A 19,421-nucleotide genomic window follows, 5' to 3' on the forward strand; every position below is an offset into this window, starting at 1 on the left:
TCGTACTTTTAACTCGAGACGAAAATATTCTTTATATTATATACTGATGTTTATTAACACCGTAAAAGACTGAAAATATACAAGATGAAAGTATCCTCAGTACAATTATATCTAAGACTACTTCTTTGTTGAAACAGAAATAAACAGATACATGTATATGAATTGAAAACACAAGTGGTGTCAGTATAAGAAACATGATGACTCAGCCTGGTTGTGATTTTAGGAGTACCAAGCACACACATATAATGCACACATGAATGCATGCAACAGTAGCTACACAGGCATCACAAAGGCACAAATGTACATCTAAATCCTTATCAAACATAAACATTGGAATATATACCATGCATGTGTTGTAACCTCACTAGTTGAGGAAACTGTTAATACAGAACAGCATGTAGCTGCAGGAAATATATATGGATATGTATATGTGTATCATATGATAAGTTCACAAATCTAACAGAGACAAAGGAAACCCAGCATGGTTAAGAGAAAACTATGATGTTAACCATCATCTATTGGAAATAATATAATCTATAGAATTTATAAATATTGATAATTGTACATACCATGTTTTGCCTCTAGAATTTCACATGATGCCTTAGATTTTGATACATACAAATTGTAGGAAAATAGGTACAGTATTTATCAGTGTGCTTGTCTCCAAGAAAAGGCCTAGCTCTTGTTTACATTCTGTGGTACTTGGGGTCAGCTATATAGCATGCACGAAAATGATTCTAGCTATGCTAGAGCAGGGGTTGAAACGGTAGAAAGGTTGTTGAGTCCGATGGTTGCTACACTCCCGCCCAAAATCACCCATGATTTGACCCATGAAAATAAAATCCGACTATTAACCCCAACGACTTGACTAAGAAAAGTGGTGGGAGAAATATCTCTAACGCTACTTGCTAATGATTAAACTATGAAAAACTGGACTTCATATATACATGGATAGATATGATATAATCATGTGATCGCAGCAAATCTTCTGATTAAGAAGAAATAGGTAAGTTAATTATTAAGCGAAATAATTTTGTACTGAATCGCTTCCGTGCGTCACTATAGCTGTGCAACTATACCAGCACAGTCAGTTTGTGGATTGGTCGATCAAGGAATTTAGCTTTTCGCAGACGTCTGCCATCCTTTGTGATCTCAGTCGTTCCGATGCGAAGCTTTACCTTTCTGACCAGGCCATCCTTGTCTGTCGTTCTCTCTTCTACCATTGCCAGGCTCCAGTGACAACGGGGTTGGTCACTGTCGTGGAGAATGACGATGTCTCCGATCTGAACAGATCGTTGAGTTTTCTGCCACTTTTGGCGTTGTTGTATATTTCTCAGATATTCGTTCTTCCAACGAGTCCATAACTCATTTGCTAGGGTTTGAACTCTGCGCCATGGTTTGCGAGCAGAGAGGTCCTCAGGCTCAAAGTTGCCAGGTGGCGGCAACACTACACTGGACTTCATCGTCAGGAGATGATTAGGTGTGATTGGACATGGTTCTGTTGGATCTCCAATAGTGAGTGTAGAAAGCGGTCTGCTGCTGACTCTGGCCATGACTTCGTAGAAAAAGGTACGCAGTGATGAAGTATCAATACGAGAATGTGCTCTTGCTAGCACAGTATTCAGGACATTTCTTACTGTCCGTATCTGTCGCTCCCACACGCCTCCCATGTGACTTGCTTCTGGGGGGTTCATGGTAAACTCACATTGATCACGTAGCATCAATTTCACCTTCTCACTGTCAATTTCCTGCAGGGCCTTCTTCAACTCTTGGCTTGCACCAACAAAGTTAGTGCCTTGATCACATCTTATCGTGCTGACTTTCCCTCTGATGGCTATCAAGCAGCGCAAAGCATTGATGAAAGCATCGGTGGTCATGTCATCTAAGAGTTCGAGATGTACGGCACATGATAATAAACATGTGTACAAAAGACCATATCACTTTATTTCCTTAGTGCGCTCCTTGACGAGAAATGGCCCGAAGCAATCGACACCACAATGGGTGAATGGCGGTGAAGGTTCTAGTCCGTCTTCTGGTAGATCAGCCATTTTCTGAGATTGAGCTCTTCCTCCGTTTGCAAGTCACACATTTGAAAAGGTAGTAGGAAACTGCTGCGCTGCAGCCAATAATCCAGATTCCTTGTGATTTGAGCTGATTCATTGTCATCCCACGCCCTTGGTGTGCTATCTTGTCATGGCTATCTCTGATGATCAGTAGTGTGACATGACTTCTCTTTGGCAGGATCAGGGGATGCTTTATCTCTTGAGGGCAGGATGATCGTCTCATTCTGCCGCCTACTCGCAGGAGGCCCTCTTTATCTAAGAAGGGGTCCAAGTTGGATAATTTGCTGCCTTTCTTAAGCCTTCCGTCTTACTCAATGTCTTCAATGTCGTCTCTAAAAGAGTCTCTTTAGACCATGCATATGATTGTTCTTGTCGCTCCGTCGCGAGCGTGTGGGGGTTTAATCTCAGCTTCCAGAGATTTCCTTGCACAGCACTTTAGGAGTACAGAGACCGCGGACTGCAGTCTAGACCAATCAGAGTACTTGGTGAATTTATCTTGGAGGGCAGTTTTCTCTATCGCTCCAGTGGCCAAGACCTGGACCCTTTTGACTTTCGGGTCGTCTGATGTGATGAGCAGTGAACTGGTACTTTCACCAGGGATATCTTCTTTCCACAGAAATGGTGGTCCTTGGAACCAATTGGAGGTCGTCAGCTCATTGGCTTTTAAGCCTCTGGAAGCAAAATCTGCCGGATTCTCGTTTGTCGACACATACCTCCATTGGTCTGGGCTTGATGATTCATGGATCCGCTGGATTCTATTTGCCACAAAGATGTGAAACCTACGGGCTTCATTTTTTATATATCTGAGGACAACCTTGGAGTATGTCCAAAAAATGTTCTTCAGCCCAGAGTTGGCCAGTTCATGGTTCACTGACACCACTGCAGCCTGCAGCTCTAACCTAGTTATTGTAACCGTTTTAAGTGGGGCTACACGAGCTTTCGCCATCACAAAGGAGCAGTAAACCTGGCCCTGCATGTCTACTTGCCTCAAATATGAGCACTGTCCGTATCCTGAGAGGGATGCGTCTGAAAAGTGATGTAGCTCAGCAAACTTGACAGTACCAAATTCAGGGGGCTTGTAGCATCTTTGGATATTGAGGTTGCTGAGGTTGTGAAGGTCCTGCCTCCAGTCCTCCCACTGTGGTCTTAGTTCATCGGGTAGTGGCTGGTGCCAGTCGGTGTTGTTTCTGCAAAGTTGCTGGAGGATCATTTTTCCTCGCAGAATGAGTGGCGCCAGAAATCCCAGGGGGTCGAATACAGATGAAACCATTGACAAGATCCCACGACGTGTAAGGGGTTGATCTTGAATTGCGATTCTGAACTGAAAGGCATCGGATTCAGCACTCCACTGGATTCCTAGGGCTCACTCAATGGGCAATGGATATAATGTTAGGTCAAGTTTCATCAGGTATTTTGCTCGTTCCCAAACAGGGATGGAATCCAGCACTTCCCGGCTGTTAGACGTGAACTTGTGCAGCCTGAGCTTACCCTTGGCGCAGATCTGTCTTGCCTGATCAACCAATTTGATGGCAGCTGTTGTCTCTTCAAAGCTTGCCAGGCCATCGTCCATATAGAAATCTTGCGATATGAACTTGGAAGCCTCAAGTCCGATGTCTTGGTAAATATTGGCGATGTACTTTATGCCATATATGGCGCAGCCTGGTGATGATGCAGCATCAAATAGGTGTACATTCATCCGATACTCTGACGGTTCTGTGTTGAGGTTTCCTCCTTCCCACCACAAGAAATGGAGATAATTTCTATCCTCTTGGCGAACTTTGAAGGAATGAATCATCCGCTCAATATCGCACATGGCAGCGATGCGTCCTTTCCGGAAGCGGTACAAAACCCCAAGGAGAGTGTTCATTTGGTCAGGGCCTTGGAGCAGATAATCATTGAGACTCGTGCCACGGAATTTTGCTGCACAGTCGAAGACAATTCGTATCTTCTCTGGCTTCTTTGGGTGGTACACCCCATGGTGTGGGATATACCACTTTTAAGTAAAACGTCATTGTCTTGAATATTTGGAACTTTTTCGACCTCCACCTTCAAAATGATGTCTTCCATGAATGTTTGGTAATCCTTGAAATATTTGGAATCCTTCATAAACTTCCTGCGGATGTGTTCAAGACGGATTTTGGCCAACGACTTGTTGTCAGGAAGATTTGGCTTGTCCTTCTTGAATGGCAGGGACATCGTTACGTAACCATCCTCTGATTGGTGCGTCGCTGAGTTTAGGATGTCTAAGAATCGAATATCTTCTTGTGAAACTTTCTTCCCATCAACCTTCTTCTCATGGAAGTCTGACTCCAAAATGTCTCTTATTTCTTCGGCTTTCAATTTTCCTTCTTTGACATTTGTCCTGAGAACAAAATGTGCTTCTGAGAGTAAGCCAATGGGTGTTTGAAGGTTTGTTGGAACTTTTCTTGAAACAGTGAGGCAGGTCAGACCTATGGCATCTCCTGAATCCTCTCTCGGGGTGACACCACCCACAATGCTCCATCCCAAATCAGTCTGAATTGCGAAGGGTTCGAATCCCTTACCTGTGATGGCTCGCCTTGGCGCTAACGCCTGTAGGCAGTTGTAGCCGATCAATAGACCAACCTCGCAGTCGAACAGTGGCGGGATTCTCTCCTGAATCTCTCCCATGTGAGACCACCGTCAGGCGGTTTCTCTGGTCGGAATGTGGGATCTTTCCATTGGGATGAAGTCCTGGGAATACGTAGGAGGTAGGTTTATCCTAATGCTGGATTCATATCCCCTTACAACAAGACCCCGACACTTTCTGCAGGGAATTGTTTTGTCCTTTGACGTCATCGTGGTCAGCTTTAACTCCACTGGGGTAGAGTGTCAGCGAACCACTTCTTGGCTTTTGTAAAGGGAGTCTGCTGTGTCACCAAGGACAAACGTCGTGTCAGATTGTGAATCCAAAAGAGCATAAACCAGATGCTCCTCATCTGGGGAAGACCGGTCGGCAATACACACTGGATCTACCATGGATGACATGGAATCTATGTTGTTACTTGAAAGTCCACAAACATTTCTTGCTCCTGTCGCCTCAGTTGTACATGGGTTAGGAGATTTCTTAGTTGTACCTTCTTTGGTTGGAGTTGAACTCGGCTTTTTAAAGTTTCTTTCTTCATGGAGGCTGGTAGGGTGTTTGCCCTTGCATGCTTTGCACACACTCCTCTGCTTGCAAAATTTTGCCTGGTGGCCGTGGCCTAGGCAACCAAAACAGAGTTCCTTGCTCTTGACAAATTCTTGCCTCTCCATGAGGGGTTTTCCTGCCAGTGTCTTGCATTCTTGAACCTGATGATTATCTCTTCTGCAAAAGGCACACTTTGCCTTCCCAGGGCCTTCCTCTCGCCCACCTGTTGTGAAAGTTATCGCCCCAGCGCTTCTGGTCGGCTTGTCTCGTTCTTTCTCGGAGTTGCCTCGCAGGGAAGTGAGAGAGGTGATAGGGTCACAAGCAATGGTTGCCTCATCCTTGACAAACTTCACAAATTCACTAAAGCGTGGGAACGAGTCGGTCGGGCCCTTCAATCTTGCAACTACACGGCCCCATCTCCCAGCAAGCCAGTCGGGAAGTTTTTGCAGGAGTCTTCTGTTTTCTCGACAATCATTTAGAACCTCAAGTCCTCTTATGTCTGCCATAGATGTTTGACATTGTTGAAGAAAATCAGCAAACTGTCTGAGACCCTTGCTGTCCTTAGGACCAATCTTTGGCCAGGCATCTAATTTATAAATAACTAAATAAAATAAAGATAGAATTTGTAAAGCGTCTTTCCAGGTCACCCTGCTCAAAGCCCTACCTCCTCTATTTTTTGAAGTGAAGATTGAACAAGTGTGTTTTAAAGAAGGGATTTGAATTGGGTGAGGGTCTCAGCAGATGTAATTGCTTTGGGGAGTCGATTCCAGAGATAAGGGGTAGCCACGGAGAAACTGCGATCCCCGTACTTTGATTTTGAGCGAGGTACAAGGAGACACTTTGAACAGGATGACCTGGTAAGGCGCCCACCTTCGTTACGCTGGAAAAGTGAAGACAGATTGCCTCGAAACGCTTCAGTGATCATAAACGGGTTGCCACATCGATGTTCAAGTGTCTCTTGGCTTTCTCAAATGCATTTTCTGTATTAAGGAGAAAATACCCGTTTACAGCTTCCTTGGCAGGGCCACCGACATACTTCTTTAAGTAATGTATTCTTTCCTGACCTGGAATACCTCTACTCTCTATCAAAGCTGAAAATAAAGCTTTCCTATCTGGGTATAATAAGGCATCCCCGTTGAAGACTTGTGGCTCCGGGACTGGTAAGCGACTTAACGTAACAGAGGCTGCAAGGGCTTCAGCAAACATCATTATGTCATTCCCAGTTGCTGGCGGGTGCTATACAGGAGCGGTGGGGTTCATGGAAGAAGACGTCGTCAGCCTGTCGTTAACTCTTGGAATACTTTCTGTCTTCATTCTGTGGTGTGGGAATTTCGGGAACCTTTTGCTCCTGAAACTGAAATGCAGTCTCTATTTTGGACTGTGACACTGATGGTACGCCTACATACTTACCATTCTTTGACAAGCTTGTGTCTGCTCTTCTCTCACTCTGTTCTTTCCTGAAATTTACTGTGTTATTTATCTTCAGACTCTGTCTGCTTCTGGCTTTGCTCCCTCTATATTCTCTCTCTTCCTCTTCAAAGACCCTAAGTTTGGCTTCTTCAATTCTTAGTTTCTTCGCTGTTTTCTGTTGCTCTATTTCACGACGTTTTCGTGCAATTTCAGCATCTATTTCCAGCCGCCTGGCCTTCTCATCTGCTTCTCTTCGGGCAGTTTTGACTGCTTGTTCAGCTTCTTCAACTGAGTCATCATGTTTCTTATACTGACACCACTTGTGTTTTCAATAGTTCATATACATATATCTGTTTATTTCTGTTTCAACTAAGAAGTAGTCTTAGATATAATTGTACTGAGGATACTTTCATCTTGTATATTTTCAGTCTTTTACGGTGTTAATAAACATCAGTATATCATATAAAGAATATTTTCGTCTCGAGTTAAAAGTACGACACGATGCGCTTACAGTAAAAGACATGTTTTGCCTCTAGAATTTCACATGATGCCTTAGATTTCGATTGATACAAATTGTAGGAAAAAATAGGTATTACTTTGTGTGCTTGTCTCCAAGAAAAGGGATAGCTCTTGTTTACATTATGTGGTACTTGGGGTCAGCTAGATAGCATGCACGAAAAAATGATGAGCAGGGGTTGAAACTGTAGAAAGGTTTGTGAGTCCAATGGTTGCTACAGAAAGCATTTCAAATTGATACCTCCCTGTCGGTGTTGAATGTCTTACCAAAACTTATCCGGTGGAGCTAAAATGTTGGCCAAAACCTCGGCCCCGTATCGCTTTTGGTCTGACCAAGGGAACATATGGTTTCATATGTTTCAACATCAAATATGTTGAACATCAAATATGTTAGAAAACGGCTCATTTTCCAATCGATGAGTTTGTTTTGGCACACATAAGTGCAAATTGGTGTGAGGTATTCCGTTCCGATATCGTTGAACACGCAATTTGGCTGAAACCTTACAAACATTTATGATGTGTACGTCAATATTTGAGCCACCTCATGAGAAACAATTTGCAGTGTATTTTGCGATTAATTACAACCTGATTATCGATTTTTTATAAAAAATTGTAAACAGATGAGAGTGCATGCAGCTTGATTGTGGTTTGATTATTGTTATACAGTATTTGGCAATCGCATTTTCCTAATATAAATTCTTAGATCGTTCTCATCAATATAATACAATATTGTGTGTATTTGTAACCAGATAAATCATATGTGTACCTCATGTCGGAGTAAATATTTTTCGTTGAATTTTGGTCGTGCCATCCTTGTTTTGCACCTCAGCTCAGTTTGTAGCCGAATTAAGAATTACTTCATGATGGTTTCCAGTTAATTTCCCGAGAGAGCTGTGGGATCGAAGGAAACTTACCGAGACCCGACTGTTTGTTTGAAAGACTATGGTTATACATGGCTTTTTTATTTACATGCATAATAGAGTGTTTTAACGGTCAGTCATGTGGGAGGGCAGAACAATGATTTGACGTGCATGACTGAATTGAATCAAATGCTGTTTTGGTCATTTTGGGCTAGCTTTCTTTTGGCAGGGGATGACGTCACGTGAAACCACTCTATAGATAAAGTAAACAGATTGATGTTACTATAATGAACAACAACACGAGTTCGGAGAAGAAGAAAAAAAGAAGTATCATTATGTTTGTATGCAGTACTTACCCAATACATGTATTTATATAGAAAGAAACGAACATTAAGCATGGCATTACCTACTATTGTCAAACGCACATACATAATGCACAAACATAACGAAAGCTTAAAGAAATCAAACCACACAAAAGACAATTACACTCTATTCAACCGTATGATAAATAATGTATTTGCATCAAGGGAATCGACAATCTTCACCAAGTCGTAGCCTACTACCCAACGTGGGATTCGGACGGTGTCAGCAAGGCACTGTCCACTATAGTTACCATAGCGCTAGCAGACGACAACAACACATCTGAATGCTACACAACACAGCACATATTGCACATATCCACGTCGAGTGTCATAGAACAGGACATATTCGCAGTTGAATCTGCCTGTGTTATCGGATTTGTTGTTCTCGTCTGCTAGCGCTGCATTTTGACCATAGTGGAGAGTGCCTTGCTGATTGTCCGAATCCTAACACTGATACCATTAGACCCACGGGTTGCGCTGATCGGCCACTGCTGGTGGACCTGATTTTAAACGATTTTTTTTTATCTGCGACGGGATTCTGTCGTGGTGCAATCTTCGCCTCTGAATAAAGTGATAAGATATTCGAAAGGACGCAAAAAAACTTGCTTTCATATGAGTTATTTTAGAATTAATCTGGAAATATTCACCGTGGGGCAGAACATATGTTTTATTTTCCACAGTCACACGTCGAACAAAACTTGTATTGTATTATTCTTTTCAGGTGCTAACTTGGCGCGCGGTGGGCCTGCCACGCAGAGTTCAATTTGGTGCGGTGCCGGGCCAAATCGTGCTGTAGATGGGAATAGAAATCCAAGCCACTACTTAGGGTCATGCAGCCACACGGACAATAACGTGAACCCCTGGTGGTCTGTTGACCTGGGCACGGAGGTGTCAGTCAGGACAGTCATAATCGTCAACCGATTGACAATTAGTGAGTGAATGTTCATAACATCTGCACTGCAATTGAAGACTGTAATATCTCACACCAAGAATAAATGAGAGAGAAATCCATACTTACGCAGACTAGTAGGAAGTCTTTACCGAATTCTTAATGGTTTCTGTAACTTTTCCTGAATTATCCGACAAAAGTCCAACATTGTCCGACCTTTCCCTGAAAGGTCGGATTTAAAAAAAAATGAAAAATACCAGGGCTTCCCAAAATAGGACAATAAAGATCAAAGGCCTATGTTGAATGGGGTTAATGAGGTGTGAATCAAACACTCTGAGTGACCCATAATGAGAATTCGAATTAGCTGACTGATTTAGGGACTATGTGAATGTTTAGCTCGTACATCATTAACGTATTCATCAATGGATTTTGATCATAAACGCCCTATTTTTGGACACACGTCATTCCTAAATCTGACTTTCAGGGGAAAGTCGGACTATGTCGGATTTGGTCGGATAAATCAGGAAAAAGTTAGAGAAACCGTTAATAAGAATTCGGAAAAAACCTCCTACTAATTTCAGTAGCGATTCTTAAATACTGTGCCGGTTGAATAATAATAATAATAATAAAACGATATTTGTATGGCGCCGCTCATGTATATATCGCGGCGCCTCACAGAGATAAAAATAAATAGGCCTAGATACATTACTTAAAAACGTTACGTAAAAGTTATTAATACATATTATAAAATGATTTGAAAAGGTGGGTCTTCAGACTCTTCCTGAAAGCTGGCAGCGAGCTGGCAGATTTTATTGCCAGAGAGAGATCGTTCCAGAGCCTTGGGGCTGCAACTGAGAAGGAACGATCTCCAATGGTATGCCTAGTGCGTGGTACTGCCAGCTTCAGGGAGTCTGAAGACCATAGTGATCTGGTTGGAGTATAAAATTCAAGTTTTAGACAAAATGGTGTAAGTGAAGAAGTTAACAAAGTCATTGCAGATCTGCTTCTCACTGTCGTGGTCGGGTAGCGAGCACCCAGACGTGTTGAGCAGGTGCTTGAGTACCCTGAATATCACGTTCTTGTCTCCACTCTGCAGGCGATCTTTATAGTACGTGGCCTTGGCTTTCTCGACACAGCGATTTACACAGTCTCTCGCCTGAATGAAGATTTCCTTGTGCACAACTAGGCCTGACTTCCTCCATGCTCGTTCAGTACGACGGCGTTCCCGCCGAAGTTGATGAACTTCAGCCGTGTACCACGGTGCGCGGGTCCTAGGTTTACGTTGTCGGGAAATTATCAGTGCGTGCTCGTTTAGAAGAGTCCTTACAGCACCATTATACTGACAGAACATTGAGTCTGTGTCACTTGCAGTATCGACAGACTGCAGTTTCTCATCAAGCTGAGTAAAGAAAGTTGTTCGGTCCATTGAGCGGTAGTCCCTAGTTGTGTGTTCCGCTTTACGGCCTGTTTCGGGCTTATCCAGACGGACATCCAAGTTGATACTGTAATGGTCGGAAATAAGATGGTTCACGACTTCCACGTTACTGACAAAAGAGTCCGCTGATCGAGTGATAAGTAGGTCTAATGTATGTCCCTTTTTATGCGTGGGCCCAGTGACGCGTTGCACGAGATCGAATGAGCGAAGTAAGTCATTGAAACGGATGGTGGACGAATCCTCCAGATTGTCCATGTGAAAGTTGAAATCACCGCCGATAAGGAGTTTTCCAGGATACGAAACAAAGCTGTCAAGGAAATCAGCAAATTCCTCGAGGAACGGAGTCACAACTGACTTCACTGGCGGGCGATAGACAACAAACACTTTCATCCTCAGAGGCGTTTTCAAAACAAGCTCGACATGCTCGAATGTGGAGAAATTGGTAGTATTGGCCTTGGCATCACACATGATGTCGGGTGACAAGAGACCCCCAACGCCGCTACCCATGCGATCGATCCTGCCGATTCCTTTGAACACTTTACCAGTCGCCTGTAGCTCGTTAACCTTGACAGTGTTCGTTGACTGCAGCCACGTTTCGGTGAGTAGCAGTGAGTCCGTTGCCGAGTCATCCGCATGCTCAAGAATGGTGGTTACTTTGCTTTTCACTGAACGCGCGTTTAAGAGAACACAGCGTAAGGATTTCCTGGCATTGTCCAAATTTATCTGTTTCAGGTTAGTCCAGTTCACTCCAGTTGACCCGGTATCCTAAGTCAACGTTTTAGCTTGGTGAGCATGGGTGTCTGTGGTCATCACAGGAATTTGATTGTTGATATTGGTTTGCATTGGTATTGTCCGTAATTGGTAACTGACCTGCCTTCGTTTCCTCACGCCTGCTGACGTTCTTCTGCGGCCCTTTGATCCGCATTCAGTTATAGCCAGTTCCAAGGATTGTAATCCGGCGTTGAGTGGCCCATTGAAGTGCTGGAATTCCAAGAGCTGATCCCTTGTGTACTGTATAACACACATGGTGAACGATGAACGAGAACGATGAAACATAGTTCGTAACTCATTGCACACAAACTGAGTCCAAACAAATCACTGAAAACCTCCAAGAAGCATTGACAAAGCAGGAGCGATTTTGGAATGCTTCAGCGCACTTCAGCGCACTTCAGCGCACTTCGAACGAACGGCCAATATTACGTGTAATAGACAATGGTGCAAGAACCAGCTAAGAGCGTCTACACACTATTTTGTGAACTCGGAAATGTGCCCTAGGGAGTAATTAAGTCAGCAGATACCGTTTTCCCTAGCAAAGTCTTATAGAACTGCCGTAGGACAGGACTCACTGTAGGGACAGGAAATTCGGGAAACCCTCTTTACTTTAGCAGCAAGGAATTTGATCCAAAATACTTAATTTTTTATGCAATCTACCCGGTGTACACTACAACTCACTTCTTTAATCCGAACATCGTTCGTCTGTTCCGAGGGCATCTTTAATAGAGAAGTTGTTCTGTACTTAAACATTCTTCCAGATGAACGACTGACTAATGAGGAACCTGTAGAACTAAAACTCCAGATGGCAGTACCAGTACTATAAGGTACACTTCCAGTGCATTTTCATTTAAAATTAAGTTTTGTCGATTTTCTCCTTAAAACTCATGAAAATATAATTAAGGACCAATAAAACAGCATTTTTGGTGCTATTTCCCCATGAAGAGTAATTAAGGGATAAAATATTCGATAATCATTGACCCGGGCAATGGCTTTCTCATTACAACCATGGTCCACTTGCCGGCAGGGCCCCCATTGGCAGGTTTTGCTGTGCAGGTTCCTAATTAACAGATGATCTGTTTCTGTAGAATTTTGTCCTACGAATAAGTCGCTGTATGTCCTTGATAGAGAGGTTGTACGTTTCGAAATACACTTCCAGGCTACCGACTGGCTAATTTTGATGTCAAACTATCCAATACAGCGCCACCTAGCGGCTTTTTTGGAGCCGAGGTTTGCTTTCACCAAGATGCATCTGCCCAGTCGGCAGAGGTACTAGTGGCCCCGTGCCAAGGCATTGGACGTTACGTCGTGGTCCAAACCCAGATGACAGATGCCTTATCGCTTTGTGAAGTGGAAGTCTACGGGGACGCTGCATGTAAGTTGATGGAGAAAAACAATTGTCAAGAACACTTTCCCGCCCCTATCCCGCAGCTATGTCTCTGGAATGATAACCAAATAAAGACTCTTATGTCATGCATATAGTTCCCCTGTCATACCTTCGTCAACCATCCAGCCTTTGTTCAACCTGATTAAAACTATTTCATGGGCATGGGGTTTACCTAGCCAGGAGGATAATACCTATGCTTAACGCCATGCGCCGCCACCTGTAGCACCACACTGACGCTAATCCCTGATAACGTTTTTTCGCCAGTAATGCGCATGTGAGACTTTTTTGGACATGGTGTGTGCATTTCAGGTTGCAGTTCAATAATTTTTAGTTTCAATGATCCTATTCGGAGAAGTAACGGTCCTGCTGGAAGCTATTTCGTATGAGAAACCAACATATCTTATAACCAACTTGGCCCTTTAAGGCACAATAATTGTAGCTACTCAATTTTATGGCAAATTACGCGACATACATGTACTTGCAACAACTCACTTTTTTTCATACATGTTGATGACTTAATCTTATTCAATTTTGATATATTCGACATGTTAATTTTTTCCAGTATTTTTTTTCCAGCTGCTTCTGGACGGTTTGCTGCAAGTGTACCGGTTGGAATAGTGCAACAGTACCAGGTCCTGACTACCCCTAGTAGGACGGTCTGCGCTGGGATGTGTATTCAGACAGACAGGTGTGTCGGATTCAACTACGCCAGTCAAACCAGAGAGTGCGCCTTCTTTAAAAATAGCACAACGGGAACAGCAACTTCACCGACATTCAATCTTATCTGCAGCTAGGCACAAGGTGTTAAACCGAATTTCGTACGAGCGATACGATGCCCTGTCCGCGCCTCAATCGGTATCGGTAGGTGGGGGGGGGGGGAGAATGTCGGCGCTTCGCCATGTGGGTTTTTCGCGGGTTTTTTTCTTATTCACGTTTCCTGTGACGTCACCCTCCTCGGCTACGTTGCAACGCCACGGGGAGTGTTGGGTGACGTCACGGGGTTCTCCGGTGATGATAGTTGTTGTTTCCGAACGGATGCGCGCTCCCGTTCCGTTTCCGTTTCCGTGCCTTTTCCCGCCTTTCTTATGCACAATACGCAAAATCCTTAAATCATATCGTAGTGTTTATAGAGGACAAAGTGGAAAATGTTATGTAAGTTTTTATATGCCTTTTTTCACTCACTTGTATAATATTATTCACTCTTTGTTTCCCCCGTCTCGGGAACCCAGTCTGAGCCTTTTCATACACTAGTCCACCGTATCCGTGGCCAACATCATCAGAGTTTCAGTGTACTATATATTTACCGATCTCGATGGCCTAGTTGTTAAGGCGCCCGCTTCGTGAACGGAAGGTTGAAGGTTCGAGGCATGCTGGTAACCTCTTTCCGATGCGGCCTGTTGGTTAGCCGCCAGCTTGTTAAACATAGGGTACAAACTGCCTTCAGGCCAGGCGCCTGGCATTAGAGATAGTTTGGAAGTGAAGAGTGTCTCATAAGCCAAAAAGCTGGCTGGCCCTTTCATTAGGGGTGACACTATAATAAACAAACTTTACTATAAGTGATGTATTGATAAACGACTGTTCGAGTCTGCTTCATTCGTTTACTCCCTGGCGTGTGCCTTGACAGGCTCTTTTTTCTTTTTGGCGGGTTAAGCATTTTCTTCTAAGACAAAATAAACTATTTGTATTCAACACAAAGTAGCTAGGCCCAAATGGTGTGTGGCTGGGTCTGATGTCATTATCAGATCATGCACTGACCTAGTCAGTGGCCTTTCACCGGGTGATTGATTTTATGTTCTCTCGTGGGTAGTAGGCCTAATGAGGTGGGCGGTATCATTTGCTCTGACCATGAAGTGACCGATGAGAAATGAGATGTCAGTAGGCCAATTGAACAGTACACAAAAGGCCGATACTAAACACGCCCACCGGCCAGCAGTAGGCCTATCATCAGTATTTTTCATTCGTCATATACATGTACATTTAATACAAACCTTCTTTTCACAATTTGATTCCGAAATCGAACAAAAATTGATCACCAAGCTCTGTGTGAACGCGCCAAAGGCTAGCTTTAGACTGAAGTGACAGGGCTCGATCGTCGCATTGTGACGTCATGAAGTCAGCAGACCCATCCTGACTTCGGAGCCGTGACACAATCAGGCTGTGTCGGGAGTGACGTCGCCCGTGTCGCGCATGACGCGAAGGTAAAATTGCCGCGCGGGCAAGCTGAATAACGTTAGATAAAACCAATAAACGGCGTTATATCGGATGTTAGTTGGAAATTCCAAAATCGGGCTTCGTAAGGACACTTTCGGGACCCGTTAAATGCTACATGCAAAATCTGGGGTCGCTCAGCCATTCGGTATGGGAGATATGAGCGCACAAACAAACAAACAAACAAACACACAAACTTTTCTCGAATTTAGTAAGGATGTCATAACATTTAGTTTGGGTTCAAGTTGTGTTTCAGTTAACCGTGTTTGACCATTAAAGGCCATATATCAAGGTTTGAAAACATGCTTGATACTCATGAAATATGTTGAGGGTTAAAAAAAACAAGATCCCAGACATTAAAAAAATTCTAATAATAAAGTCATTATTTAGTTATTTCAATTTTCAATTTTAAACTATTTGAATTTCCCACCACACACAACTTTAGATTAGTTCCACATGTGGCCGCTAGGGATTTTTTGATGACGTAGATCAGGTCAGTCAGAACAAAGCAAGATGGCTTCCGCATACAGTTCAGAGAGTGAGAGCAGTGAATTTGAGGATGTTTTGGTCGATACAGAAGGATATTTAAACGTTGAGCCGTACATGTTCGAGCCATTAATATCACTAGATCATAATGAGAGTGATCATTCGGACGAAAGTGATTAGAATTTGTGGTTGATCAATTTGCATGGCAGACCTGCCGATATAGCAAAGAAGACATTGATAGACGGTTGCAGATGCATAACATGTATGATTTTTGAACAGACTAATGTTGCACAATATTGTTTCGCCTCGTCTGTGTTGTATCGCCAGTTGACCTGTGTCGCTGTCACCTTGCTATGGCTGGAACACAAGAATACACTATGCGGTATCACAGGCCCCAATAGCGCCTACACATTATGTATAACAACCGACCTCAGCAGCCTCGGGCATTAAATGCAATTGACATGGTTGGAACAGCTGTTTTTAACAAGTGGCATTTAATATTCAGTTGGATGCAGATATCCGGCTTCATGTGATAATCCGTATCGATAAAGTGATCACTGCAAAGTTTGGCCGAAGGCCCAGGCTTCCAACACTCCAAACGTTTGCACTTCCGAATCCACAGCTTCCTCCTCTCTCGTTCAACTGGCTTTGGAAATTCATGAAAATGGGTCCCATCCGTCATTCGATTGTTCTTTGTGCTATCCTTGACACAATTCGGAGCCACACAATACACCATAGTGAATGAAACACATTACTTCCAGGTGTGCATAATTAATTAAGGCCCTCCTGCTTTTATGATTGCATGACATGTACAGATAACCTGATCTACATCACAACTTTTGCTGAACCCGCCGCCTGGCTCTAACAAGCCAGTTGCTGGCCTGATTAGGTAATCAAGTTGTCAAACACATAATTGGCTATATCTTCAAAATGGATGGAGCTAATTGCATTTGGTTTTCTGTATTGTATAAAGTGTTAGGTACACTTTTGAAATCGTCTTACAGCAGAAAATGGCAAAAAACCTTGATATATGGCCTATAAAGAGAAGTTTGTAAAACACGCGTTGAAGTTCATTGCAAGAAGAGCCCTCACGAATTTATAAGCAACTACAAACTAAAATAACATTCTTGATATCATGGAGGATCAGGAAAATATCAAGAGAGCGACGCTGCAGAAGCTAAAGTTACTACGTACCGGACAAGCAGGATCCATGACGAAAATCCAGAACAAGGGAAAGGAAGGGATAAACGACGGACGTTCTAAACGTTTTATTCTGGAGGTACGGGCGAGTATTGAACTGGCTTTGAGTAATTTGCAGGAAACCAAGGAGTTATATCAGCTCAATCTGGGCACTGAGCAGGATGAGGAGGCCGCCCAGGAGTGGTTCCGGATAAGGCAGGAGGTAGCAGTAGGAGTCATCGCGGATTTAGAGGACCAGCTTCAGAGCGGTGTACCGTCGGTATCCGGATTCTCAGGTAGGCAAATTACGCGGATGACAAGTGTCAGCAAAACGAGATGCAGTGAAGTGTTGAGACTTAGCTTGGAGGCCGAGACGGCCGAGTTGGAGTTGCAGAAGGCGAAGAGCGCAGCCATAATCCTGTAGAAGGAGGCTGCTGCGGAAATGGAGAAAACTCAGCTTCGGGCAAAGAACCTGGTGGAGAAGGCCGCACTCACGGCGAAGAGGATGCGGGAGATGGCTGATACTTCCAGTCACGGGGATGAGAACTCGGTCTTCCAGTCACGAGGATGAGAACTCGGTCCACAACGACGTTCTTGACGGACCTAAGTCAAACAGTATCGCACGAGTGAAAAACTGGCGAAGTGGTGTACCGGAGAAACAGGACCTACGACAGCAGGCGCAACCCACACCAGAGGAGTTGCATCTTGGCGAGGAGACTAGAATCGGCAGGTAGGCCCACACCCTCTCTGCGACATATTCGAAACAGCCAGGGTTTCGCGGGAATCGGACCAGAACCTACTAAAAGCCAGCAGCACGTGGTCACTCATCCTCAGCAACAGTCAGTCCAGAATACGGAGGCACAGCCCGGTTATTATGGTAACCAGCCATACACTCAGTCACATCCGACACGGAGTCAAAGTTCAGCGAGGAGCCCGTTTAGAACAGCGGCACAGACAATAGACGGTGGATTGATCAGCTGATTCCGGGAGTGGAGACAGAACTACCTGGTGAGATGTCTGGGATGCAAGACCAAGACAAATTGATTGCCTACCTTGTGAGAAGCGAAGGGAGAAAGGCTTACCGGTCATGGAACTTCCTATCTTCAGCGGTTCAGCCAAAGCCTGGCCGAAGTTCATTGAGAGATTCCACGATCAGGTGCATCAAAAACCAAGACTCACATACACACGTCGCATGGATATCTTGCAGTCGCATCTTGCAGGAGACGCCCAGAAATTGGTACAAGGGATCGGATTTTCAGGGAAATGCTACGCTGAAGCTCTCCTGGAGTTGAAACTCACGTTAGGTCATCGCAATAAGGTAGCGAGGGCTTATTTGGATGCAGTTACTCGTGGCCCCTTGGTACCAGCACACAGCGTTCAAGCACTCCGGGACTTCTTCGTAAATGTGAGAGACGCAATCATCACACTGACTAAGTTGAACCAGACTATGGATCTGCTTGGTTCTGACATACTGATGAGAGCGGCCCGCCGTCTACCCAATAACAAGATCACGCAATGGAATCGGTTTGTTGGTGGGATATCAAAAAGCCGTGAGCCAACTATCCATGACTTTCGAGACTGGCTACAGGACAGTCTAATAATGGACTCCAACCCATATGCGATCCCCTACGACAGAAAAGAGGAGAAGCCAAACGATAAATCCGTCGAGAGAAGTGAGAAACAGTCCACAGTGTGGAACGTAGTAGCGAACGGAGGACAAGATTCACGAAGTTCCGATACGTACGGCGACAGGACAAGAAATGGTGGGAACGGCAGTCGGAAGTCAGACGATAGTAGGAGCAGGAAATCACCGTCATGTGGTTTATGTCATGAAGATCACGCGCTGTACAAATGCAGTAAGTTCATAGCAAAGGACATAACAGCTAGACACGAGTTGGTGAAGACACTGAAGCTATGCTACAACTGCCTCAAGCCGCACCAAGTCAAAATGTGCCCATCTACCAGCAGATGCAGACAGGATGCATGTGGGAGGAAACATCACAGTCTTCTGCACGATAACAAGCCCCAGCTCCAGGAAAACAGAGTTTCCAAAGATATGTACCACACGCAGGCCAACCAGGGAACCTTCTTTCAACTGGTCGAGATATACGCCACAGGAAACAACGGGGGAACCGTACGCACAGTAGCAGTTTTGGACTCGGGAAGCCAGATAACACTCATCCACAAATCGCTGGCTGAAGGTCTGGGATTGAAAGGAGAGAGAAGACAATTGTTGTGTAAACAATGAGGTCTGAGGCCACCACAGATTCGCAAACCGTAAATCTGAGGATTCGTGCCAAAGACTCAAGTTTGGGAGAAACTTTTGGCGTTCGTAAAGCCTGGACAGTGGAAGCTGATACGTTCAAGTGCTCGCCACAGAGACTTAGCCACAGTTGGGATCACTGCCAGAACCTTGGGATACCAGACTACATAGACACGTCAGAGGTCAATATGTTGATTGGTATCGACTACCCAGAGGTACACCTACAGCTGGAGGTTCGCCGAAGAGAAGAGGAACAACCCTTAGCTGTGCGGACTTAATGGATGGACCATTATGGGCGTAGGTGCAATAAAGACAGACGTGGAAAATGAAGCTATAGAAGCCAGGGTGAACTTCATCAAGACAGAAGACCAGGCGCTCCAGGACCAACTGAAAAAGTTCTGGGATACAGTGTCATTTGGTATCACCCACGACACCAAATACCCG

General features: G+C 44.3%; 2 protein-coding genes across 2 annotated transcripts; one reads left to right on the forward strand and one right to left on the reverse strand.

Moving 5' to 3' along the window:
* Positions 1-2,409: 2,409 nt before the first annotated feature.
* LOC135501723 (uncharacterized) lies at positions 2,410-3,333 on the reverse strand. The gene has a single exon (XM_064793975.1). The coding sequence runs from the start codon at positions 3,331-3,333 to the stop codon at positions 2,410-2,412; it is 924 nt and encodes a 307-aa protein (XP_064650045.1).
* Positions 3,334-17,253: 13,920 nt separating this feature from the next.
* LOC135501725 (uncharacterized) lies at positions 17,254-18,962 on the forward strand. The gene is made up of 2 exons (XM_064793976.1): positions 17,254-17,444; positions 17,822-18,962. Exons 1-2 carry the CDS (start codon positions 17,254-17,256, stop codon positions 18,960-18,962), a joined length of 1,332 nt encoding a protein of 443 aa, XP_064650046.1.
* The last annotated feature ends 459 nt before the right edge of the window (positions 18,963-19,421 follow it).

Source organism: Lineus longissimus, chromosome 17 (genome assembly GCF_910592395.1).
Source record: "Lineus longissimus chromosome 17, tnLinLong1.2, whole genome shotgun sequence".
Lineage (NCBI taxonomy): Eukaryota > Metazoa > Nemertea > Pilidiophora > Heteronemertea > Lineidae > Lineus > Lineus longissimus.

Coding starts and splice junctions, on each gene's coding strand:
- LOC135501723 (XM_064793975.1), bottom strand. CDS start 3,333: ATGGTTTCATCTGTATTCGACCCCCTGGGATTTCTGGCGCCACTCATT.
- LOC135501725 (XM_064793976.1), top strand. CDS start 17,254: ATGAGAACTCGGTCTTCCAGTCACGAGGATGAGAACTCGGTCCACAAC. Junction 17,445..17,821: donor GAGGAGACTAGAATCGGCAG/GTAGGCCCACAC, acceptor TCCTATCTTCAG/CGGTTCAGCCAAAGCCTGGC.